General features: G+C 38.5%; 2 protein-coding genes across 2 annotated transcripts in view; one reads left to right on the top strand and one right to left on the bottom strand.

Moving 5' to 3' along the window:
• Nucleotides 1–531: 531 nt before the first annotated feature.
• On the bottom strand, nucleotides 532–22,678 carry bcl3 (BCL3 transcription coactivator). The gene is made up of 9 exons (XM_008431249.2): nucleotides 21,626–22,678; nucleotides 20,307–20,424; nucleotides 11,769–11,877; nucleotides 5,935–6,136; nucleotides 4,075–4,163; nucleotides 3,873–3,950; nucleotides 2,021–2,188; nucleotides 1,521–1,620; nucleotides 532–1,436 (listed from the first exon to the last, which is right to left on the bottom strand). The coding sequence occupies exons 1-9, from the start codon at nucleotides 22,137–22,139 to the stop codon at nucleotides 1,330–1,332; spliced, it is 1,485 nt and encodes a 494-aa protein (XP_008429471.1). The 5' UTR covers nucleotides 22,140–22,678; the 3' UTR covers nucleotides 532–1,329.
• Nucleotides 21,977–27,684, top strand: part of cblc (Cbl proto-oncogene C, E3 ubiquitin protein ligase) — a 22,080-nt gene continuing 16,372 nt past the window's right edge. The window contains exon 1 of the mRNA XM_017309226.1: nucleotides 21,977–21,997. The gene's annotated coding sequence lies outside the window, so the exon portion shown is untranslated. The remainder of the gene's footprint in view (nucleotides 21,998–27,684) is intronic.

Here is a 27,684-nt window from a genome sequence, read left to right as displayed (position 1 = left end):
AGAGTTTAGAGAGGTCAGCCGTTTAAATCTTGTACAACTGAAGGTAATCTTCTTGGGGAAAGAGGACGCAATCCATTTAGAATGTCCTGTGCATTTGTTCTCCTCAAAGATAGACACCACAGTTCTTAGCAAATGATAAAAGAGTTAAATGCAAATAAAATAGTTTTTGTGTAAAACTAGTTATTCAGTGACCTTAAAAAATATTAAAGTACAAAATGATTTAGTATAATATCAAGTTTCTGGAAACGTCAGATGATGCTGGTGGCTGAAGCATTTTTGTCAAATTTCAGAAGCCTATACTTGCTAAAAACATGAACATACAGTTTTTATTCAACAAAACAATTTTGGTTTTTATGAATAGTTGTATTTTATTGTGTTGAATGGTGGTAGCAATTAATCTATATAAAGTCCAGATCATTTAGGAGTAAAATTGTAGTCCCATCATGTACCGTCACTACTGCATGCGTGTGATGTCGATGGTTTAAACGTTATGGAGTTTAAACCATTGGGGGAAAAAAAGAGAAATCAACCAAGTTTATAATATCCTTTTAGTTTTGTATGGCCAATGGCTTGTTTCTTCACTGGCACTTCATTTCATAAATGCAACAGAGTTACAGCACAAGTGAAACTGTTCAACAAACTTTATAAAAAACAGTCAATAACTTTTGACAAGATAGAAAATATATACAGGCACACAAATACTAACACTGAAACAAGATACCATTTCCAATCTCGCTTGCTTAAATATGGAGGGATTCGTTTCTTTATACAGTCTGTAATGAAAGGAACATTCACAAAAGGAATACTGGAATCTTCAAATAAACTTTGTATCACTGTATGTCCTTTAAAGCCTCTTTCATTTCCTATAATATTCAGTTTATGCTCTGATGTGTATCAAAAATAAAAAGGCAGGAATTCCGATTTCATTAAGAATTCTTTCATGTAATTTACAAATATGTACAAGTAAGTCAAAAAAAAAAAATCTACATTCAAGCTTGTTTACATGCAGTTTCCCATTTCTGTTCACGCTGACTTGGAAAAGAGGAAACTCTTCATTTTTTATGTCAGCGTTACCCAGAAGTTTCATTTTTTTATATTAAAAGATAAGATAAGTGTCCAAAACAGCAGCTGTATGATTTGAGATGCCTCATCTGGCAAGGCAATAAAAGCTCAGAGAAGGCCACATTTGGGATGTGGTCCAGTGTTGAGTCTAATGCTGATATTTTCTGATTTTCCCTCATATGAGGCAAATCCTTTGCTGAATGCCCTGAGTTTGACGATTAGCTGTGTGGAGGTAGTTGCAAGATCCACTGGAAATATTGCACAGAGCTAGAATAGTGCAGAAGAAGTCTTTAGGGGGTGGGAAGCACTAGGTAGGAAGCTGTGTGGCGTTGTTGGAGGTGAAGATCCACGACTGTGGTTTGAAGAAGGGGATCCTAAAAAAAATTGAAAAAGGAATAAATGAGGAACTGAGGAATTTTTAGTGACTGCGCACAACTGTCTTTGTTAAATGTTCTCACCATTTTCCATATAGCAACTCTGATGCGGTGAGACCGACACACAAGGCTGCTCTTGAATTCTGATCTGCTTGGAGCCTCTTCCTCGCAACACATCTGTTATCTGCAGAAGATTTTAAAACTTATTATAGTCTTTGTGCAACACACTGGTATAAGTACTTAGAAAAACAGATTAATACAATTGGAGAAAACATTGCACTATTTAGATTTGGCCTCTAGAGGGAGGAACGCATGCATTCTTCCATTTTTGGCTCTAGCCTATTTCCACCGTTTTAACCTGAGCTGAGTCAACTTGGTTTTGCAATTGTTTGTGTTTGTTCTGATGTAACTTTAGTGAATAGATGGGATTTTCCATCTTGAAATTATAGTGAGACATTAAAGTGTCAACAAACGCACAACTGGAGATCCCTCGGGGGTTTTCCTGCTTTCATGAAATTAGATTTTCCTAAAAGCAGCAATGAACCATCTTAAAACAGAGTTAAAAAATGCTGTTATTTTCTTACTTTTTTATTCTTGGCCACCATCACTGGCGTATCGTTGTGGTAGTTCTTGAGACTGCTGTCTGCTCCACTCTTCAGCAGCAGCCGGACGGTATCCACCTGACCTCGGCCACAGGCAATGTGAAGGGCCGTGTTCCCGCTGTACGACTGGCTGTTGACGTCACAGCCATTCTGTCAGAGAKAAACAACAGACTGTGATTCATAAAGAAAACCAGACTAGATGATGCTCAACATAAAAAGGCCCTGCTACAGGTTGGTTTGATCATAACAAGATAAAGTAGAGAGTAGTTTCAAAAGAAATGTGATCAAAACAGGAAAGAAAACTCCTCATATGTACAGCTCAGCAGGTRAACTCAAGAGAATGAAGGCAGTCCCACAACATTTCCCCCCATTTCTTAGAAATATGCATCTATAAGCCAGAAGGAAATAAGCAAAAACCCTATAAGGTAAAAAGAAAAGCTTAAGAGAAGAAAAGCTTCAAAAAGTATCCATTTAACCTTTTCTAAATTTAGCTACATGACAACCACAAGCTTAAATGTGTATTATTCAGATTTTAGCTGACAAACAACCTAGCACAATAGTTAAAAAAAAAGGAAATAATTCCTAGTTAATTTAATTTTTTTTGCTACAAATAAATRTGGTAAGTTGGTTAGTGGACTGTATTTACATCCATACCCCTTTAATCTGATATTCCTAAATAAAATGTAGTGCAAATGACCTTTCTAATAATTAGTTCACTTCTAGCAGAGTTCGCTTGTGTGTAATTTGATTTCAGTAAAAATACAGTAATAATGTGAACACCTCAGAAAATGTCACCAACGAACATCATAAAGACCAAGGAGCTAACCAGAAAGGGAAACCGTTGTGGAAGAGTTTAAAAACAACAATAAGTTATTGTCAAAATATAAACGCATCAAAGCAAAAATAATAATGTTATTTTGCTCTGGAAGAGCTGCAGGAATCCATAGCTCAGGTGAAAGAACTGTTGACAGGCAACTAGATTAGTACTCCACACACCTGCCTTCTATGGAAGAAAGGCAATGAGAATATCATTGTTGAAACTAAGTCATAGAAGTTTGAGTCTATCACAAGCCAGGTAGGAGACGGTGCAAACATTAAGAAGGTTTAGTCATACAAGTCAAAATGTTTCTTTCTGGCTTTCATGCACAATGCCATGCATGTCAGAAAACTAACATTGCAAACCTAAACACACCATCTTAATCAGGAAATATGGCAGTGTTAAAATCATGCTGTGGGGATTTTTCTTTTTCAGTAGGGACAGGGAAGAGAGAGTCAGATGAGAAGAGTGGTAGCGGTAAATACATAGCTAAAAACTTGCTAGACTATGAAAATCTTGATAGGAGTGGAGGTTCACCATCCAGTGGAAAAACAATCCTGGACATTCAGCCAGGGCTATTAGGGAAATGTTCAGAACGCAGCATATCTATGCGTTAGAAAGACCCTGTCAATCTGAAACAAGACCTAAAAAGAAAACTTTAGACTAACAATCTCAAACCAATCTCACCAAGCTTGGATTATTTTGCAAAYAAGAATGGGTAAAAATCTTTGCTTCTAAATCACTCAATCACTCGTAATTTTGAATGAAATCTGGAGGAACAAAGCACTGATTCAGGGGGCTGAACGCAAATGAGTTTTATTTTAAAACCGTGAATCATTTACATTTCCCTTMAAAAATTTGTTCCATCACCTAAAATTCCAGTAAAACACATTGAAGTTTGTGGTTGTAACAACTCTACATGTGAAAAGAGTCAAGGGGCTTGGTACTTTCTTCAGACACTGTAGCTGTGTCACCAACCTTTCCCCCCTTCTTTCAGTCACCACAAATCATAGTTACCTCAATGAGGAAGTGCACCATATCTGCRTTATTGCTTTCCACGGCATGCATGAGAGGACTCTGGCCACTCTTGATGTCCTGATAAGAAGAAGAAGAAGAAAAATCGACCATCAACATGATAGTCAAAGAACAGAGMTACTTGACACGGTGACCTTTACATGCTGTTWAACCCACAGTACAGAGTTTGTGGATCTGGACTGACCATCGCGTTGATGTCTGCTCCTGCATCCAGCAGCATTTTTGCCAAATTTCGATGGCCTTGCAGCACAGCCAAATGAAGAGGACTCAGACCTGAGGACATAAACAAGTACAAATTCAGGTTGAAACACTTGGTTCACTTTTCCATCTTTAAAAATGTACAATACACAATAGTATAAAAAACAACAGCATGAATTTAAGTCAGAAACACTGCTTTAATGAATGTAAGTGGCCAGATAAGGTGCTATTGTAACGATGTGTGTAAACAGTCCCAGTGTCAAAATGATACCATTTACCTAGACTTGTAGTAACTGTCATGCAAGCAATGTGTCGTGCAGAGCAAGGAAACGTTCTCATCCCACCTACATAACTTAAAGCTCCCACCCCCGACCTGAAAATAAAATGACCTTTTTTACAGCCCCCCACAAACTGTAAAGCACATTTGAGGGGGTGTTTTTGTTTTTTCAGGTACACTCAGAGCAGGTATATTGGGAGCGCCAAGCAGCCGTGGAAACAGACCCAGACTTAAAAATAAAAAAAACAATACAATACAAATGGTTAAAAAAAGGCTACTAAAATCAGATTGAATTAACATTTAATTCAAAAGTAGAAACAAAGCATTTCAGATGTTTAAACTACTCATGCTATGAAAAGGTTTTCATGGCAGCAACTAATTTATAAAATGTGGAAGCAGAAAAAAAAGATGGACTGAAAAAGTTACGTACAATTTTAAAAACAAGCGCACACACGAGCCCACAAAATCCCTTTAATCCTAGACCCTGTTCATCATCATCATCATCATCATCAATAATTTAAATATATTTTTCAATCATTGGAATTGGATTGCCAAACTAAATCAACTCTCAAAAGTTTTGTTGTTTGCTTTAACCTCCACCAAAATCCCCAAAGAGCTGTGCAACTGCTGTTTAAACAGGCGGCATAAAAGCAAAAGTTGTTTTGGGTGCACAGCATATAAAAAGTATATTATAGGTAGGCATGTTATTTTGTTGACTTAGCCGATCTGGGTTTTCCCCAAATAATTTYAACCTTCAACAAAAGCTATTCTATCATCATCATCATGTGATTTTAAAAACAAACAAGAAACATGTTAGTGTTAGCCTAGAGTTCAGCTAAGAGATATCATCACCACAAGGTAAGACACAATTTTATTGCTGACTGCAGCTATATAAGTTAATTCAGAAACATAAGCAGTAAAAATATAAAAGTCTGTCACCGTCACACAAAACAAACTCTGCACAAAGTCATTACTAAGTTAAATGGAAAATGGTTATACCTATGTGGMGTTATACTCACCACTTATACTTATTAAATCTAGTGAATTATGCTTTTGTACTTTAAAGCTGCTGAACTGTCAAGCATATAAACAGCATTTGTTTTATTTACATAATAAACTGGGATCTGGTATGGGTAAACACCTATTCCTAGARGACTCCGATTCGCATCAAGCTCAAAAAATCCTGATCAGGAAATCTCTAAATGGTATGTGCCACAACTAATTACGTTAATAACAAACAGTTGGAAAAGTGAAGACTTGGCTGATGGAACAGATCCCATAAACGTTTGATATTTTATTAATTTTAGCCTGTATTTAATGTATATTTTTCACAGATAGATTGCATACCTGGAAAAATCATTATTCTTATTGAACACARTGTTAAAGAAACACATGAACCTGACAGAAAATCTCAATATTCATGAAGAATAATACTTGTTGCTTCAGAAACTGCATGAAGTAGATGCCACATGTCACAGCATCTAGTTTGGGAATGTTGTTAAGAGAGGTGGTGATGCAACACAGCTTCCATGCTTTGCTTAAAGCAGAAGAGCGCACATCACAGCTCACCTTCAAAGTTTCTGATCTCCAGGCAGGATGAGGATGAGGAGAAAGACAGCAGTACAGACAGGCATTCAAGCAGCTGATATTCACAGCAGAGATGCAGTGCCGTTTGGCCATGACGGTCCAAGACASCTGGGTCGGCCCCTGCTCTCAACAAAACGTCCACCATGTTTGCTTGCTTGGTTATCACTGCCAGATGAAGAGGAGTCTAAAGGAGAAAAACATTCAGTTCAGATAAACCAGTGAACTTAAAAGCATGGAATTAAAAGGTATTTTGATTTCCCACAAAATACCAAYACTTTTTAGTTCTGTTGCGAACAATAGAAATGTTTGCCATTTTCATATTTCATTCTGGCTTCAGAGCAGTACTTTTCTTTCTTTCCTTTATTTGCCGTTATAAATGCAAATGCTATGGCTCACAAAAACAAAGGTGTAACGACTAATTACTCAGAAACAAATACTACCAAATTAGTGCCCGAGTAAAATATCAATTTTGACATTTGAAATCYATGTTAAAAAATTCCTTTTCTCATCCCACACAAAAAAAMCTGTATCACAATTGCACAAAAAGGTATTTGATCACTCGCAGAATGGTTTATATACTTAATGTCTGTTATTGTAAGTGACAGCTATAAAACTAAGTGCAAGTTAACAAAGAAAAAAAAAATTCCACAAGGCATTATACCATAGTATATAATGAWAAAGTGTCAGTATACAKATTTTTAATAAGTGAACACACTGAAAGAWCAGCAGTAACAAAGTTGGTTAGTGGTAGCAGTTGGTGMGAGATAAAAASCCTTCTGAACTACAGGAAGGGGAATCCCCGTCTTTTTGTGTATTCAGCAAGCAGACGGGCATAGTTAGTTTCAATCTAGTWATACAATGTATAATTATAGACTAATAAAGTAACTTTGGTCTAATATYTGCAGTCTCTTTAAAGCCTGAATTATTATGGAACTAAAACTACTAGGTTTATTATTGCGACACCAAAGTCCAGTCACTGCTATTAAGAGACCATGAGCTGCAGCTGCCTATTCCTGAAAATAGACAAATAYACTTGGCTRACACACCCATTTAAAAAAAAKRRRARSSAMYYMRSYWRAWKGKTTWRSSRWWRGSCYTWRKWAWTTYMAAAWTWMYAAAWTTWCTAMWKWTSWWCTRYAYAKCAKSAWWSMATKRWKMARYYRWKWASYSWGWWRCWSCAYSATAATAACTCATGAGGAGGAACCTGTKCATGACTTCATGAGTTTCACTTGACCAAATGTGCTKTCAGAATCAGCTGAATGACATCTTGTAAAACAACCGAGGATGTGCCRAGAGGTCATCATGAATCACCACATAATGACCGGTGGAGCMAAGAAGGGCACATACCACCTGCTGTTTTWAATTAGGCAGCAATCAGTTCCAAATGTGTCATAAAGGGAAGTCTTATTGTGGGATTTTCAGCTGCTATTCAAAATTTCACAAAAATGAAGCAATCGGGAACAAACTGTTGTTCAAAGTTTCGCTTTTGCTGTATTACTAGTGTGTGTGTGTTCACATGCACYGACTGTGTTCCAGTAAAGACTATTTAAAAAAATCCTTGAGCTATGGAAGAGCCAATTTGTGGAATTCCTCCTTTGTGTCATTGTGATGTTCCTCTCTTCTACTCTTGSTTCTCTGAAGTCTGACTCATATTGACAGATGAGCAAGGATGTGAGGCCATTTTYGTAAAACTTTTACTGTAGCTTGCAGCATTTGGAGTTCATTCTTACACCGCATTGTGTAAAGACACTTCTCCCAAGAATAATACTCTGATTATTATAACTTTGCGAACTGTATGCGATGCATCCAACACACACCTGTTAAAGAAAACTTCACGAGCAGATTATTTGCAGGAGAAAAATAACAGCTACTGTTAAGAAATRAAAAGTTCCTTTTGTACCATGTTAACACATCAAACCTCTGGCAATAGAGTTTCAATAATCTACGAGTGTCTCCAAGTGGTCAGATAAATTTTAGCTGATATAATCAGAAAATMAATCAAGCCATAAGTTTCACTTTCAGATTCAAGCATGCAGCATGCCAAGGTCAGTGAATCTTCACCAGTAAATACACTATGGCTTGAATGYGTTTTATATAAGTTAGGAAATACCTTATTATCTAAGGCAGAATACAGTCATATTCAATACAGTGTGTTTAGATGTTGCCTAAAAGTGTCTTTTGAAAATGGCAACCTTTAACCCAGTATTAAGCCCACAGTGTTGTTAATGTTTCTCTTTTTATTGGTGTTATGAAATATTCTTACCTTAACTGTCATGTTTCTGTRAGCTGTAAGTGGAAAATGAAGGCTTGTAGTTAGCAAGCCTGTGCAATGTTTGATCTTTCTAATACATAATTGAGTTTCACACAACTTTTAGAGATTGCAGAGAGCCAAGTCATTACCACAATATTAAGTTGCCTTACTGTAATGACCACAAAGCAATAAATTAGTGAGATGTTTGTCTGTTTTTTTCCCCCAAAATCTAATACCAAATATTTATTTAGGAGGAAGTATCCTATCCTAACTTTCATAAATATTCTCTTTATCCAAAAATAATCTTTCCTTACATTACTTTTTACACTCTTTTCTTCCTTCCCCACTTTGTGACTTGTGACTGTGCCATAAACTGCTCACAAAATTATCTGTCCCGAATGATTCAGAGCAAATAATTCTGCAATCCAAAGCCTTTTATGGCCTTTTAAAACAAACCACACAAATTCAGGCCATAGTTTCCTGTAAAAGGACTTCAGTGACTAAGCAAGACTCCTGCATTTGATAAGACTTGAGGTGGAGAGGGAGCGCTAGGGTGGGGAGGCACAAGAATGAGGAAAAGAGGAAGCGGTGGAGGGTAGTCCAGGGGAAAGACAGGATAAGAGGGAAAATCCCTTCTCTTTCCCTTTTAGTGCGTTCTGATATACAAACATTCCTGCAAAATTAGCCAATCAACATGCATGACGGGAAAAGACAAAGAGAAAAGAGCTTTATGGAGATGAAAAACAGCCGGAGGCCACAGGCAGTACCAAGCAGACACAAACATGGAATGCAGCAGAAAGAGATAAAGGCCTTCTGCAGTGCATACTGAAGGGCAAAGTCAGTCATGTTGCACAAATAATCACACGCTCTTACGTCAGTAATTTTGACAGTTATGCTGATAGCATCAGACAGTTTCTAACCAGAACTGATAAACTGAGATCTTAAAAATATACACGCAGTAACAGATGTGATAAAAAAAATTAAAAAAAAACAATAGTGAGAGAGTGAGGCTGACAGACAGAGAAGCACGCGCAGGAAGGGAAAGTCCCTGTAAACTACCCTCTGAACCTCAGTGCAAGGTATGTTGAGAAACAGCCCTGAGCGTTGCAGGCGGGGAGGGGGGTAGGGTTAGGGTTTGGGGTTAGGGTTGGGTTTGGGGTTGGGGTTGGGGTTGGGGTTGGGGTTGGGGGGGGGGGGGGGGTGGGGGGGGGGGGGGGGGGGGGTGGGGGGGGGGGGGGGGTCATGTGACTTCTCGGAACAAGGATACTAAAAACACACAAACACACAGTTGTTTCGTTTGTGTGTGTGCGCACACACACACATGCAGACACACTCTTAAGCAAAAGGCAAGCATGCCACCAACATGCCGTAAGCTAGCTACACATTAATGACAACAGCATGTGCATGTAGATGCATGTGTTAGAGTTGGCACTGCAAAGGAAATAACTCATCAAGTCCTACCGATGTTAGTACCATGCACAACATAATCAGCTGTCAAGACCTTGCAGAAAGAGAAAAAAAAAAACAAAGCTGTGTGTAGTTGGCACACTGATGGCATGACCGACGTAGGAGTATCAAACAGCTGGTTCCAAACCAATCATGTGAAAGGCAAATCATACACCGACACTTGCACAATTGTTCAACAACGGTACCGATAGTAACACTCTGTCAAAAAGTTCCAGATGCAAAACCACAGAAACCCAGGATTTGTCATCAATATTGGAAAAAGAGACTGCATATTAATTTTGGTCTTTGGGAAGTTGCTTAATGCTGGAAACCGTGTCCAACTTTGTCAACTATCTTTTTTTTTTTTTTTGGTTGTTTTGAAAAGTAAAAAGTTCCCTGGCCTCATTTAGATAAGTGCGTTCTTTCTGCCTGGTATTCTGTCAAAACCACACAATCTGGTAGGCAAATGACTGTGATGGGACCTGCGCCTGTGAATCTCCCCTTTGGTTATAATTGCATATGACACGAAGTGTGTGTGTGTGTCTTTGTGTGTGTATGCCTCTGCGAGGAGTGTGTGTGAGAGCGTGTTGCGTGCAAGCATTTCATACACAGGGCAGACACAGGATATCACAAAACCTATACTGTCAAGCCTCAGCGATAAGGAAAAAGAACAACTGATGATAGCTCCGGCATTATTTCTGGTAAGCATGCCTGCAGCGTCCTGTGTGGTGTGAAACCCCAGCCCTGAGAACGACAGCTCTTGCACAGCTCAGGTGCTTTTTTTCTGTTGAGGGATGAAAAAGACACAGCTGGCAGAGACCAGATAAGGAAGGCAATGAGGTTAAGACAACAAGGGGAGATAGAATGTGGAAGTATCGTCTCAAAAGAAGTGGTTGGGAAAAGCCTGGATTGGGAAACACTCATATGTAATTCTTTGAGCACATTCTCCTGAAAAGCTCTTTTTAGGAGACTCAATATTTCAGTGAAAGCATTTCCAATGTAAACTATTTGTTGATTTGCATGGGTGCAAAGTCCAAAATTCCCTTCAACAGTGTGAACAATAAAAATAAATAAATCATTTTTTTCCTAACAGACAACAATTAATTTCAATAAAGGCTACAGGAAGATTAGCATTATCTTATGATATTAACAATAATAGGGCAGCCTACTTATAATCCCTAGAAAAATCTGTTCTTGCAGGCAAAGTGATTGCAAAACAACTGTGAGCAAAAAATAATAATAGAACTTGGAGATGACACAAAGCCCTTCCCAGAATGCTTGTTACTCTGGTTTATGGCAAGTACAGGTGGAATATCCAGGAAGGGTAAAATTTACCGCATAAACCTCAGACACCGTGCCTGGAAGAGAATTTGATAACAGCACAAGCAAAGGAGGAAACCAAGGCACTTCCTCTTTTACTCTCCATTATGCCACATTTATTGGCTGATAGATATGTTTTATATATCATTTTCTTTGGGAAGTGTCTCAATAAACATTTTAATCATCCGAGTCATTTTTAGCCACTTTACTTGTTAAGCGTTTGGGCAATACAATTATCATTACTGATTAGAATTATCCATTAGATATCTAGTATGTACACAAGAGATGTTAAAAAAAAGTAAATTCCCCCAAATCCAAGTCAAGTCTTCTTTGAGGAGTAAATCTAAATTGAGCTGTAAGTCTATGGTGGGCAAGTCCAAATAAATTTTCAAGTCTTTAAGAGGCCAGTCCAAGTTAAGTCTTTGTGGAGCAAGTTCATGTTGACCCTCAAGTCTTTGAGAAACAAGTCCAAGTGAGGTCTCGGGTCTTTGAGAAGTAATTCAAAATCAGATCTCATCTCTTTTGCTCCAAATTAAAGTGCATATCAAGTCAATGCATTCCCTCTATGCATCTATGGCTACTCTCTGGGTACTCTGGTTTCCTAGCACATAGTGTTAGGTTAACTGATCCATCTAACCTACCCTCAGAAATGAATATGTATGGGCAATATTGTTTGTCTTAAGACTCTGTGATGCCCTGTGAAGAACAGTACAGAGTGTACCCTATTCATTACCCGTGCCTGCTGGAGATAAGCAGTCATGATATCAAATATGCCATTTATATAAATGCATTATTTCACCTGACGAAGATTGTTGTAGATATCGAGGCCTCTTCGAGCCAACAGCAACAGGTGGATGAGTTTGTGGACGATGGGCAACTCCCCTTGAACCACAGCTATATGGAGGGCTCTGCAGAGGACACAAACACAAACATTTTCACTCAGTAAACAAGTGCAGCATTTCTGAGCATTCAACCTACTCAACCAAGTTTCTGGCAGTAGTGGAACATTTGTGACAAGGATAGTGTTGCTACTTTAGAATGACTCAAAACATGCAGCATAGACTTTACTTCTTATGTCAGTGGTCTCAAGCTGCATTCCTCAAGGGCCAGAGTCCTTCAACTTTTACATGTGTCCCCTATCCTACATGCTTAAATTAAAGGGTTAAACTACCTCACCAGCATGAAACAAGCTCTACAGAATTCTGCTAATGAGCCAATATTGGAACCAGGTGTGCTAAGGCATAGAGACAGCTACAAGTTGCAGGACACTGGCCCTCGAGGAATGCAGTTTGAGATTACTGTGATGTGTTTACAAACTGAAATCCCCCCTAATAGAAGATGTAAACAACAAACCAAAAAAATAAGGAAATGTGTTACCACTCTCATTTTGCAAAGCTCCAAATACATTAAGCCAACAAGAGACAAAACATAAGAATGTAATAAAAAGAGAACCGTTGTAATAAAAAGAGGATTGTACTTTGCTTTTTAGACATTTTTTACATTTCAACGAATGCGGTCAATACTGTACACGTCACTGGATGATTAACATGATCACATGTTAACTCGGCATGGGATGAAACTCCAAATTTATGTTTGTGCTTTTTAAAAAATATTCTCACTGAAAAATGACAGCATTCGCTTAAAAAGACTGGAATGAGAATCAAAGAAGCAAAACACTGTAGCCTGTGCCATGGACGTACAAGTCTGACTCACAGCACTCTTATCAGGCCGCCTTAGTGGGAAACCACTATCTGTGGTCTGTACGTGAGGCAAAAGAACACAGGCTAGAGTTCAAGACAGGGAAGGTGCAGGAAACTGAGAAGGGGGGAGGGCATGCAGTTGAAAAGCAGAATAGCTTTTTTTCTTTTTTACATATTCTTTCTCATACTATCAGAAGAAGCAGCTTCCAGTAAGAACCAGATTTGTTTTATGTCACATCCTGTTGTCACTGAGAGAGGCAGCATTCGTTTTTTTTTTTCTCTGGCTTGCTTTGTGTGTTCTAAAATCTAGCCATGAAGCTGCATGGTTTCTTATAGGGGCTTTCTGCAGGTTTGCACTGTCAGCTTTATGGACCAGACAAAACCAGTAAAAGACAATGCAATTTCATAACAGGGAACTTCTCGATGCACAAACTTACGAGGCCACAAATTGGTTTAATGGTGAAAAATGCTCTTGCACTTCCTGTCAGTGATGAATTTCTATGGCATCCATCTTTATCTTGTCAAACAGAATTGTCTTCACTTGCAGAACAAAAAAAATAAAGCCAAATAATCTGAAAAATATGGCTTGCATATGCAGACACTTATATCCCTAAATAAAGTCCAAGAGACCGATTGCCTTTAGAACCTCCTTAGTAGAAAGAAGGAGTTTCATTTAACATGTATACATTCTGCGTTCAACTTCTCTAAGCACCGTTCATCACATCCTCTTAAACTACAACGAGTTTGACAAAACTGCTCAACAAACTGGTCGGTCAAGGAAAACCTTAATCAAAGAAGTAGCCGAAAAGCCTATGGTAACTCTAGGGGAGCTGCAGAGATCCACAGCTCAGTTAGAATAATACGTCACCATCAAAACTACAAGCTGTGGACTATAAAAAGCTGACCTTTATGAAGAAGCAGAAAGAAGAAACCATTGTTGGAAAAAAATACCATGGGAGGCCCAGTTTGGAGCTTGTGACTAAAGAGACAAAAGAAACATGTGTAAAAAGATACCGAGGTCAGGTGAGCCCAAAACAAAACTTTTTGGTCTTCATGCATATGGTTGCGTGGTAGAAAACTAGCAGAACATCAGCTGAAGACCCTATTCTCATCATGAAATGCAGCATCATGCTGTGGGGAAACTTTCTTTCTGCAGGCATAGGGACTTCTGTTCAGAGCCAATACACCATTGGACAATAAAAAATTATACTGAAAGAAGACCTGCAACCTTGTTGAGATTCGAATTGAGGGTCAACTTCCAGAAGGATGACCCCAAGCATACCAGAACTGAATTTCAATGTATTAGAATGGGCCAATCAAGGTAATGGCATAAATCCTATTGAGAATCTGCATCAAAATCTATGATTTTCACCATGTAATCTGAGTTTGAGCTATTTTACAAAAAAGAATGAAGAAACTTTAGGCTTTAGATGTGCAAAGCTGGAAAAACAGTCCCTCAGCCCCTCAACAAAGGTTCTTCAAAGTACTAACTCAGTGGGGCTAAATAAACATGCAGGTCACTTTTTCCGTTTTTGTTTTCTTTTTAATTAACAATTATGTGCTATTTTATGGTCGCCCTTTCTTTTAAAAACCCAATGCATATCTTGAAGTTTGGAATTTTTACATAATAAAAGGTTTAAGGGGTGTTAAAACTGCATATATCTGCACAAACTATTATTGGAAATGATAAAGCACTGATGAGCATATCTACCCAACTTGTTTCTAAAACCTAAAAGCTCTAGTGTTATGGCGAACTGGAAGTGCAGCTGTAAAAGGCAAATACATATTTGCTCCTGATATCAAAGTGAAAAGCAGAACCTTTATATGCAGAGTGAGAATGACGGTTCTTTCCTCAGTAGATCCCTGTTCCTGTAAGTGACCTCAGCACTGTGTAACAACAGACTGTACAAAAAAAAAAAAAAAAAAAAAAAAAAAAAAAAACATCTGCAAAAAATAAAAACATAAAGCAGTTCAGTGTCTTGCTAGTTTTGGTCAGTCATGGCCCAGCATAGTGGTGTCAAGTAGTAGCAAACTGTATGACTCAAACTGAGATTTGTCATTCAGAGCCCAGAGGAAAGTGCTGTGAATAGTGATGCTCTGGTGAAGAAGAAAAAACAAAACAAAACAAAAAAAAAAACGGCAGCCGCAGTTTGACTGCATGAATAAATACTGCATTAGAACTTGGCTCCAAAATCTGAGCTCACTGAACTGGCTGCCTTAACAAAGGCCTGAAGTCATCCTGCCTTCTATATCTGCACCCATCTCTCTCTTTTTCTCCTAAGATGAAACTGTACTGTTTCTGCTTCCTAGAAGTGGGGTAGACCATAGCCTGAGATAACCTCAGGCATAACAGTACTGACGTAGACAGAAGTCCCAGGCCTGYTATGTTACAGGCAGCCAAAGGGTGTAAAGAATAGAAAAAGAGAGAAAAAAATGAAGGACAGAAAAAATAGAAGGCTGAGAAAAAAAAGGCAGCTTGTATGTGGTATCCTGTTTGGTGTGAAGGGTGAAGATACAGCCAGACGGAACAAGCTGAATGTCCTGTGGTCTGAGGACCAGCTGAGTAATGATGTGATGCATCAGTTTGTGAAAATTGTAAAAGGAGGAAATTAGTGGTCCAGTTCACAAGAAAAGATGACAGTACAAAACCTCCCGGGCACGTCAACGCCATTAAAAAAAAAATAAAAAATCACAATGATAATTAAACTTCAGTACGTAAGAACAGTTCCAGTGAACTCTTTTTATGCACACACACTTTTGTTCATGACTTTGGTCATTTTTATGTGGGACACATTTGAGCTGTTCATTTTTTTTGTATGCACCAATTAAACAATTTCAAGGAATTCCAAACTATAAACTGGATGGGTGAATTTAAAATGTATGTGGATTATCCCTAATCCACAAATGGCCAATATTATACATGAAGACTTAAAAATAAAGAGACATCTCCACTATTATTTGGTGAAATGTCCCTTCGAGAGTTGAAACTTGACCACATGCAATTTGCAGCCATGCACAAACTTCTAGCATATTTCTACATAGAAATTTGACCGCTTATCTTGGCATGATTGGTAAAGTTGATTTAAATCAACATGCCGACTTTTAAACATTGCTGCAAAATTTTCAACGGGGTTGGTGTCGGATCAGAAAAGTCATATTTAAATTAAAGTAAAGAGCGCCTCAAAGCAAACACATTTCATCTCTATTGAAATTTGCAGCTGCCCACAAGTACCAACAGAAAGCCATCTAGAGAAATACATTAAGTATTAAGGTGAAGATTTATCCATATTAATAAGAAGAATGTTGGAGGTGGCATTGTGACAGAGTGGTGGCATTATGAAATAGAAATATCTGTTGAGATGAGATCATCTCATCTCAACAGGTAGAAGGTTGAGACTTGGATAGAGCAGCAATGCAGCATTTAGGGACTATAATAAATTAACTGGAAAAATATGTCATGCTTATAGGGTTCATGGAAAACTTAACTCCTGTCTTAGCCACTATAAACCATACCTTAGTTGCGGGTTTTTATATAATAAAAGGTCAAAGGGGTGAAACATTTACATTATAAGCAAACACTGAATACCGTGAAAAAATAAGCTTTATAACTTAAGTAACTTTTTATCTTTGCAGAACACCATTATTATAAATCTCCATCAGTACTCTAAAGAAGGAATGGTAGCTTCAAGAGAATGTTAAGTATAAACCAGGTGTGCTCCAGTTCATTCCTTGAGAACTACAATCCTGCAACTTTCAGATGCATTCATGCTTTAAAATGCCTGAGTCAAAAGGCTGAATTCCCTCACCAGCAGTAACTCAGACCTGCAGTAGCCTGGTAACAAGCCATTTATTTGATCCAGGTGTGTTAGATAAGGAATGCATACAAAAGTTGCAGGATAGTAGCTCTTGGATGGAAACACTGGGGTCATCATCTGTTTGCTTGAAAATGGAACATTGTTATTACCTCTGAAAATACAACAAGACAGTGAGCTGTACAACTCATGCCCATGATGAAAATATTTACTCCATTTCCCCCTGAAGCTAAGAGTCCATAACTTTGTGGGACTCCTTGGTAGTGAGGATTAAAGCAGATAACTATGTTACCAAAATAATAACACTTATACATTTAAAATTCCAAGGCGATATTCCTCAATAATCTTGCACACATCATCTATAAGTGGAACATGTAATGTTCTTTGTAAACTCCGAGTATAAATAAAGTTAGTCAAGTGGACTAACTTTGGAGCAAATCTGTTGTTCAACTTAAATTTGACATCTGTACATCCTGAGTGCAGAAGACGGTGACACACAACATAAAAGGAGAGAGCGAAAGAGAGAGAGGGTGCAAGATGGGGCTGATAGAAAGAAAGCGGTAAATGAGGAAGTGGGGAGCGGATGTTTGGGTTTTTTGAGCCCATTCATTTAAAAACACAGAGAAGAAAAAAGAGAGAGAGACAGACACCTGAGAAAAACCGCAATCATGTTAAAAACTGAGCTCTCACTGGCTTTCCCGAAACTAAAGGGCTCATTGACGTAAGAGCAGGCGTGAACACCATCACTCACATTATGCATGCACGCACAGTCACACACACAGTCGCATATATACAGTGTGAATAAAGGACAAGGGGATGAGAAAGTCTCTTTCTGAAGAATTCACACAAAGTTTCATGCAACCACAAAGTAACGCATACTGTAACAGCAACACGATTACTTTAGCAGAGAGGCTTGTCCGCAAACTGGAATTAAAAGAAGGGATGGCAAGCATGTAAAATGCAAGCTATTTAAAAGCTTAAACTAATAAGATCCATTAGGCATCCAGATAAACAGTATTCTACCTAATATTTTTTACAACCAACAGCAGATGTGCACGTAGAAAAGTTAGAAACCAGCACGCCACAAGATCTGTGGCTCTTTAAAATGTCGGTCATCACATTTGTTTTGAGTGGATGCAAATTAAGCTGATTCCTTTTGAAACTGCGACATCAAAGTGTCATTTAATTCTTGGACATGCTTCGTTTTCAGTCACATGACTTTTGCCTGAGATTGCACTCGTGCTCTTGTGTCAGTTTCTCATTTAACTTTGTGTGTGGGAAGGTGCTGAACCTGAAGACAAAGGCCGGGCAGCCATGCGTTTAAAGTTTAGTATTTGCATTCATGTGGTCTGAAAACTCTGTGCCCTGTGGACAGCATCATTCCAAACACCCTTACTCCCACACCCTGAGAGAACAGTCTGTTACATCAAACAAAAGCAACCGCTACCAAGTTTGACAGCTCATGTAGCTATTAGCTAATGCTTTACAATTTTGCTAAATTTCTGCAATGACACTCAATGAATCAGCTATGATCAACGCGGAACTACTTTCCCTCATGGAAAGTTAGACAGCAGTAAAGAATTTGCCTGGATTTGATTGCGGTGTGGAGGCAGTACTGACTGTACCCACCAAATACGCAAAGACAGGTGAGTCATTGAGGGTGAAACTAATAAACCGGAATGATACTACAAACATTTTACATTTAAGTAAAATTTGCAGCAAGTCAAATTCGGTGTTAAATTAAATGAAACGGCTTGTAAGGATTTAGTATCTATGACACTAAACTGTTATTTGGAGCAAAAATGAGGTAGACTACTTACTCATACTGCTGGAATGGCCCGCTGTTGGTATGGTGCAACAATAAGCATTAAAACAATATACTTTGCATCTTCAGTTACTTCTGAAAGCTTGAATACTTGGATCTAGTCAACACACATGCATGTAGATGCATATTCCCACTGTTTTTGAGTAAGCTGAACCACAACATTCCACTTAGAAATGCAGTGCTTTACAAAAAGTATTCATCCCTCTTGACTTTTTCACATTTTGGCAACTTCAATGTATTTTCAGGAGCTGTATGTTATGAAGAAGAAACAAGAGTGCACATTTGTGAAGTAGACGGAAAAAAACAACACTTTTCTTAAATGAAATCTGAACAATGTGGCATTCATTTTATGTACTTGTCTCTCATACTTATACCGCTAAAAACATCAAATGCAACCTACATAAGTTACCATCATCAAAAGTTAAAAGCGACTGTCAAAAGAGCAAACCTAATAAAAACATACCAGTCCACCCAAACTGACAGGTCAGGCAAGGAGAGCATTAGTTTAAGAAACAGCCAGGAAACCCTTTTTAACCCTGGAAAGCCTCAAGGAGACACGCACCTCAGGTGGGAGACTGAAATGCACAACTAGCAGTGCATTTCAGAATGGCTAGAAGAAAGGCATTGTTATTTATTTATATATATATATATATATATATATATATATATTGTTTGCAGTTTGTCCAAAACCATGTAATGGACAAAGAAAAGACATGGAAGTGGGTAGAGGTTCTACTCAGAAAAGATCAAAGTTGAAATTATATAGGTTAACAAGAAAAATGCAATGTGTGATGAAACAATATGTTGGGATGTTGCATATATGCAGTATGTTTGTCACCAACATTCAATTGGGAGTTTTATTTTTATTTTTTTTAAATGTTTTACTTTGCTACTCATTCACTATCCTTCCAGTACGCAATGCAATTCAAAAACTTGAGCGCATGCAAAATTGTATTAAATACAGATCTGAGTATTCAATGAAACTTTCTAGGGTTAGAAATGGACCTGGAACCCTTTGATAGGCTAAACAGACAAATACAAATCAAAGCTCAAGACCCACAGACATTTTTTAACTCCAATTTAAAATAGTAATTTGGTAATGTGTTTGTGGCTATAAAAAATAACTATTTTTGTTTTATTTTAGGTTTGCCATGCCACCATGTTTCAGAGTGGGGAAAAAAAAAGTTGCATTCAAGGTGACATGTAGTATTAACTTCCCACCAATGTAGGCCAAAAGGTCAAAGACTCTTGATGTGAGTGATGCTGGCAAAAACAAACCGCCTTGTTTGCACTACACTGTAGAAAGCTAACGTCAGTGACAGAAATGTCACTGATGCTAGCATGTGGAATGTCTACAGTGTGAATGGCTCCTGCAACTTTTAGAGCAAAACAAACTGAATCATGAGAATCAAGATCTTCAGATAATATAATTAACATAAATCTGCGCGAATCGTATCAGTATTTAAAAAAAAAGATCCACCTGCTTAACTTGTCTACCACCATAACAAATGTATTAATCAGTGAATGTGTTCGGAGTGAAGAAGAAAACAATACAAGTCCCAGATTCTGAAGGGCTTTGAATCCCATATCACGCAAGAGTGATACTAATTTTGCTTTCAAAATTACAGTAAATGATTTTAAAATTTAAAAGGTTTCAACCGTTTTAAAGTTAAAAACAGTTGAAACTTACCATTTTATGACTCAATCTCTTGATCTCAGCAGTGTACACTACATAACTTAAAGACAATGCATCTCCTCAGAGACACGTAAATCTCATGACTCTTATGAATCTCGCGGGCTCTTAGATCTGTTCACTATGCCAACTTTCACTTTACAACGCAGCCGCCCATCTGACTTCATCCGTGATCCTGAAAATACGAGTTGGGAATGAATCATGGCGATGTTCTCGGTTTACCAACCGCCCTGAGGACTTGAATAAAGGAAGGGTATGCTCAGTGATAAGTTGCACTGCAACCACAAATTTCGGCACATCAACATACGTGTCTCCGTCTTCATCCTGACGTGTGGCCAGAGAAATTCCTGCCAGCAGGCTGTCAGTCTGGTGGACTCGTGGGTGGTGCGGCTCTGGAAAGGGGGTCAGGCACACTGGGTAGTGACCTGAGGAGAAGAGGCAAAAAAAAAAAGAAACAAAAAGAAAATCCATAAAACAGAGTTACACAAAGAGGATTAGAACTGGTGAAGAAAAAAAAAATTATGATGAACAAGTCTTTTTTGTAGTAAGGAAATGCACATCTGCGGTAGGGTGGTGCAGTGTGTATTCATGTATGGGTTGACCCAGAAAGGTGAGACTCTTCTGTCAGTTGAGGAGTAACTGACGGTAAAGATGAATGGCTGCAGAAGAGCTGACTGGAGATTTTCTCAGCAGAACTGCTGTATTAACAACCGCTACACTGGGAAAAAAAAAAAAAACTAAACTTTACAATAACCTATGCCGGCATGCTGTCCCAGAGGCTCCAAGAACACCTGAATACATGACACATAATAAAGACAGAACTCATAATTTTAAAGTTACATGAACACTGTTATATTGAATCCTAATTTTATTCATCTATTGAAATTCAGACACACTGCAAATGTTTATAAGTAGATCAGTGATCGAAGGTCTTATTTTCCACACTTGCTTGTTAACAAAACATGGAATTTTACCCCTCATGCTCAACTCTTAAGGCTTTGTAGGCTTAGCTGGAAAAGGACCTCTTCTGCTCATGACCTGTCCTGAAGTAAAGTCAAAAATATGTCACCACAAATAGACCTAAATTGTTAAGTAATGAGCTTCATCCGTCTTTCCATCAAGTCCGACTTAGTAGTCTGTTTGTCTGCTAAAGAAAAGCATACCCAAACCATAACTTTCCCAACATTTATCATTATTAATGGCAGTAGTAGGTGTTGGGCAGAGATTTTTTTTTAAACTCATCTGACCAGAGCACCCTCTTCCACGTTTTCTGTGTCCCTTACATGGGTGGCAAAAATCAAACCACTGATGTAGAGGGAGAACGGTGTGCTTTGCTCATGTTTAAATATATAAATAGCACATTGCATTAATGAGTGTGTATATCTGGCATGAGCTGTGTGTGTTTGGTGCAAGCTTGTTGTAAAAGCTTTGGCCATTTATTCACCATGTTGGCAATTTTTATTTTCTACAAAGGAAAAACTCTTACTGTAGATGACTATGAAATATGAAAAATGTGCAAAACAGATTTATTGCAGAGCTACGCACAGTTTAGGGTTAAGAAAGACAGATTTCGAAGAAAACGGGGGAAACATAGTAATTACGTGAATGTTGGTCACAAGTGCTTACCGTAATTAATAATGGGCAAAATGCAGCAGGAATAGGCTTCCGGACTGTGAGCCGCTTGCTCGGTCCGCCTGTGGGTCACCGGTGCCACGGCGAACCTGCTTTCATCCGCTTCTCTCTCCAAGCGACTAGCCGCACTCTTCCGGACTTTCTGCTCCTCTGCGGGGGAAGAGCAGGGTGAGCTTGTCACTGAAGTCGGTGCAGCCGGCTTCTGGACCTCCGGTTCGACGTGAAACGTGCGCTTCCTAAAGGGAAGCTTCGATGGAGTCTTTATGGGAGATGAGTCCGCTGCTCGTTTGCCGAGCCGAGTGCTTTCCGCGTCCGGGGAGCGGCGAACCGCTGAACTGTCCGTCCCGGTGCTCGCAGGAGGCGCAGGTGAGCCGCCGGTCGCCCGGGCGTCCCCGGCGCAAAAGGTTAAGTCCCCCGCGCTACTGCGCCCTCGAGCTGTGGTGCTCAGATCCAGCGGCGCTGCGGCAACCGACTGGTGGTCAACGCTCATTGTAATAAGACTCGGCATCAACTGAACCAGGTTCAGGTGACAGCGCAAACCTTGGCCACGTCCAGAGAAAATTACTAATTGTATCAGACAAACCAAAGTGAGAAACTCCAATATCTAAAGGGGGGGGGGAAACGGGCGGCGATCTAATCAAACCATTGCCCTGTTTCCCTTTTTTGTCTCTGATCAGATAAGCGCTCAAATGTTCAGAGTCATGCAAATATACACGAAGGAAAACCCAGGAGAACTCATAGACACATCTGTGTATCCCTGCGCACCTTTCTGAGCGAGCCTCAGAGGAGCTGCGCGTCTGCTCTTAATGAACGCCTGTTTGACGCTGTAGGCCTGCTTTCGTTTTAAACCGAAACAATGAACTCGAAGCTGTTAATTACACCGAGCTGAGCAGGAAAGGAGTTAAACGCTGCGCTGAATTCGTGGTAATTTTTTTGCATTTCCGACGTAGTCGGATTATCTGACTGTTCTGCAGACGAGTTCAAAACATTTCTTGAGAATTTAAAGCAAGCATGTTTGTCTTTTTCTTTCTTTCTTTTCTTTTCTTTTCTTTTCTTGTCTTTTTTTTTTTTTGGAGGCAGGCAGGTGAGAAAAAAGGGAGACCAGTACAGAAACATGGGACATAAAGCAACAGATTCAACTAGACCTTTTGCCATTTATGTAATGAAGGATACTGGTGGTCTTAATGCCAAGAATGAAATATTTTCAGCTAATGTTCAAATTTACCAGACTGCAAGCTTCCACGTACTGGACGCATCCCTACATACTGATTTGAAGTTATTTCCAGTAACGTGGTGTTACTAAAAGATAAACTTCCTGTTGGAAATTTTCATGTCCTCTTCTGCTTCCATTAACATAATTTTGGACCTTTTGATTTGCATGTTATCCATCACACGTTTTGAGTGCCTCGTGCTCATTACAGTTGCCCACTTCCACTTCTGAACTGATTTGATCTATTTTCTGTGAAAAACAGACAATAATTTCCTGGCTGTGATGCATTACAGCTGATTTCATCTGCAGAAAACGTAGAAAGTCTTTGGTAACAGCATGTTGAACTTCCACATTTACTTCTCTTCTTCTTTGCTTCTTATTTCTCCAAATGCTTTATTTAATATTTTTGACAAGCTCTCTCTCTTCTAGCATGCAGTTAATTATTACGCATGTCTGAAATCTGCATCTGACCTTAGACTTATACATTTTCTGTTGCTTGGGTTTGGGAACACCACCAGCCTGCACGTTAAGCTGAGCTCAAGAAACCACAAACAGAGGAACAAGGAGAGTAACAAACTGCAGATTCTTCATCATGACTCATGAAGCATTGCTGTTTGTAGACCTGCTGCGACTTCACACCCAAGCAGACACAGTCTTTTCTTACTTGTCTATAATCCTGTCTTACCCCACCCTTAGCAAGGTTCTCATTACCTGGGTCAATTTGGGACTTTCCTCTTTCCACTGAAGTGTGGAGTGGGCAACGGAACGTCAAGCTGTGTGTCTAAAGTCCCTAAAACACCCTGACACTATCAACAAGCCCTGCAGCTGTCAGTGCACTCAACCATTATGGTTAAGTGCAATAATAATGTGTAATTATTTATCAAAAGTATACACTTGCTTGCACATTTACAGCCTGCTTACTCCTGAAAACACACCTCTTAAAGCCTACAGCACAATGCAAACCGTGGAGCTCCACTGATCTTTCCATTCATACTGACTTTCAACAGAAAATATAATAATACTCCTTCGTGTCACCCTTGTTCACCCTTCAGCAGAAGGCTCTCACAGAAAACCACAGGGTAACACAGCAAAGTTCATGGGAGAAATGTGGCCCTCTTGTGAGAGGACTGCTAAAGTACAACACAGCTCTCAAATTACAGTGTGATTAGATACACAGATCGTTTTCATCTCATTTTGAACCTTTGAACTTATACAGTAGGGTGCTAAGTGGTTTTTGACTGGCATTTTTAGCACCTGGTGTTTTAAACTGCGAGCAGTTTTATCTTTGCTTTATTTCAAAAACTGAAAGGGGTTTCTGTTTCCCTTTTTCCCAATAAAAAGTGCAGAGTTAATTAGTTCTTTCTTAAATAACTAACTTGAAAGATCAATGCTTTTAAATGAGTGTCCCCCCCTTACTGGCAGGAACTGTTAAGTTATACATACTTTTTGTAAATTAAATATTTTATTCTTTGGGATAAAAAAAAAACATAATTTACTACTTAATTCCTGGTACAGTAACATATTTATGTATGGAATTATGCTGGTCGATATTTACAGTCTGCTACATAGTACCTTTCTAAAGTAATAATGATGTAGGAGAAAAATGATGGAGGATTTTTTTTTTTTTAGCAATTTTCACAAATAAACTTCTGAAAAGAGTGGCATGAATTTGTACTCAGCCTTCCTGAGACAACATTTTGTGCAAACATTTTCTTGCAATTATAGCTTGAAGTCTTTTGAGGCATGTCTTTAACAGCTTTAGACATACTGACTGAATTAATTGCCCTTTCTTGTTTGAGAAGAAACAAAAAAGGGCAGTCAGATTGAATTGGGAGCATCTGCCAAGATCAATTATAAAGTCTTGCCACTCAAACTGTCAGTTGGATTCAAGTCTGGACACAGAATAGCTTTTGTTGTATGTTTATGGTCATTGTCATCCCGAAACACAAGCCTTCGACTGAGTCTCAAGTCTTTCGCAGCATCACACAGGATATCTCCCAGTACTTTCATTCTTCTGGCTTTGTCCATTTTTCCTTAATTTGTGCAGCTCTTGAATCACCGTAGGAGGAAGCTGAATGTTGTTCTCCGGACTTGGAGAGAACAGGCTATTTTTTTTTACCAGGCTATTTACTTCAAACCACAGCATGATGCCACCATTTCTAATGGAGAAGGCGTGTCATCCAGATGATCTGTTGTGTCAGTTTTCTGTGACACATAGAGATTCTGTTGGCTTCATTAACTGTGAATCTCTGCAGCTCTGCCCGAGTTACCATGAATTTCCTCCTGCCTCCTTCCCCGGTTAAAGCGTTTCTTGCCCAGTTTAATAGTCTTATAGATTTGAAACAAGAGGTTTCCATACACAATACAATAAAAAGACAAATGCATATTTTTTCCATGATTGACAGATAAATCAGTCCAATTTTTTTTTCATTTTAGAGAAAATATATGTTAGATTTATATACTGATATCTTCAAAATCAGCAGACCACACATAGAAAGATGAGGGAAAGTCCAGATGACGATGTCATGACTTTGGAAACTGCTGATAGGTTAACTGACACATTTGAGCTAATTGGAAACCAAAGACCTTGTGAAGATGCTGGCTGAAGCTGGTAAGACAGAGTCATCATCTACAGTGAAATATGTTCTGCACTAATATGTGCTGAAAAGCCACTAAGCAAGGAAGAAGCCATTACTGCAAAAGAAAGAGGGGGAAAAAAACCAGTGTGCTGTTTAAAAATGCACACAGGGACAAACATCTTAATTTATGGATCTTGTCCTGTGGTCTGGGGAAACTAAAGAGGAACTGTTAGGCTGTAATGATGACTGTTACATGTGGAGGAGAAAAGGGGGCGCTTGTACACCTGAGAACACCATTATAACTGTGAAGTATTGGGGGTGGCAGCATCATGTTGTGGGGCTGTTTTGCTGTAACCAATAGGTTTGAGTCAAATCACACAGTTCAAAGACAATGCTACCAGATACTGAGGAAACATATGTACACACTTATCATTTTGAAGACATTAATAGCTAAATCTCTAACATAATATGTCACTCATTATTGCGGTATTTAGCAAATAGGATTTTTTTTAATTATAACTAAACTACAACAAGAGACGTTTGGACTGATTTAACATCATACAATGAGAAAAAGGATGCATGTCTTTGTATTCATTTTATGTAAACTTCTGTTTTTAACTGTATGTCTTACAACATATACCTACAGAATGTGGAGTTCTTTGGTCTTCATTATCCTATTTGCATAATAATGTACTTGGATAAACCACTGAAAACATCACAGAAAGATTTTATTCAGACTTAGATAAATTAAATTATGTACAGATGTACTGCATGGACAGCATGTGTCTTCCAAAGGTTGCTCTACATTTTATTTAAGGGTATAAGATGAGTATAGTTCTTCTGAAGAACATTGAGTATAGTTCTTCTGCACATTAAAGTATCATAAGATGCCCTTGTGGAGCTCGGGTAACAAATGTGCTGTTCGTGGCTGTACTCTAATAAACAGACCACGTTTAGTTTGTGGCTGCAGCAAGTTCAAGATAACCCACATCTGCATCTGAAGCAACTGAGTCAATGAAGTAGCTTCATTGGCTAGTGCAGGTAGCTACATATGTTTGTGCAACTTGAATAAATGCGGCCATTTTTTCAAGTTGTCATCCCTCCGCACAATAGCTGTAGGTTGCGGTAAAACGATATTGTCACATTTAAGCTTTGATCGTTGGTGTTCCCACATATTTTATAGCCCACAAGCTCTAACGAAAGCCGGTTAGCATTAGGGTAACAAGTAAACAAATGGCAGTTCCGGCTTGCGACRGAAGTTGCGGCCATCGTTCAGGCAAAGCATCATGGGGCGWAAAAGCACGCCACACTTCAGTTTTTTATATGTAAGAAACAAACCATTTATCATTTTCATTCTATTTAAGAATTGTGTACTACTTAGTGATTATGTAACACATTAAATCTAAATTAAAATGTTGTTATAATGTGACTAAGATTTGAAGCACGTGGATACTAATGGAAAACATAACAAAAATAGAAAATGTTTAATTTCCTCCTATTTTATATTGATGCTTTCTCTTCATTAAACGCTCTATATATTTAGTTAGGTGAATAAGTATCTCATTGAAGACCCCTGTCCTGTCAGCTGACCAGGCAAGCTAAGAGCAGTGTTTAGCTGCCTTTTCTGATACTCTGTGGATAAGCAAAATTGTGACTGGTTTACTTTTAAATCTTCTTTGAATTTCACAAAATAGGATCAACAGGAAGTTTCACAGATATTTCCTTGATATCCGGTAAATTATTGTTCAATATTGATTTTTGTGATTTTGTGGGGGTGGGAAGTTAAGAAATTTGTCAATACTATTAAAAATTGCTTTATAATAGCTTTCATTTGTGTCAAATCTAATTGTAGTCTATTTTAGGTGGAGTAACAAACAGCAGCCTCATGATGGTGCTAGAGGAAAAGTAGACATGTGACCAACGGCATTTGAATGGTGTGAAAATCTGCACCAATAAATATGCCATTCAGAGAAAAATTATTCATTTTTTTTTTTCTCATGACAACATCTGTGTTGGACCTTCTCAAAGGTCATTGTCTGAATGTCTCAAAATAGATTTTATATCATTGCACGAAGACCGACTGAAGAACTTAAACTGAGTTTCCTGCTAACAGCTGAGAAAATATGATTGTATTTTGGCACGGTCGTTATTTTCTACACTGGTTAGCCCCTGTTATCAGAAAATGTTCTATTTTTGCTCTCTCAGTGAGTGGCTGCGTTTTGCTTTCATTCTAGTAAATCTTTAGTTATGAGTGCACACCTTCC

The sequence above is a fragment of the Poecilia reticulata genome, linkage group LG16 (genome assembly GCF_000633615.1).
Source record: "Poecilia reticulata strain Guanapo linkage group LG16, Guppy_female_1.0+MT, whole genome shotgun sequence".
Lineage (NCBI taxonomy): Eukaryota > Metazoa > Chordata > Actinopteri > Cyprinodontiformes > Poeciliidae > Poecilia > Poecilia reticulata.
Note: the sequence above shows the minus strand (reverse complement) of the source record. Positions and strands in the feature narration are given on the sequence as shown.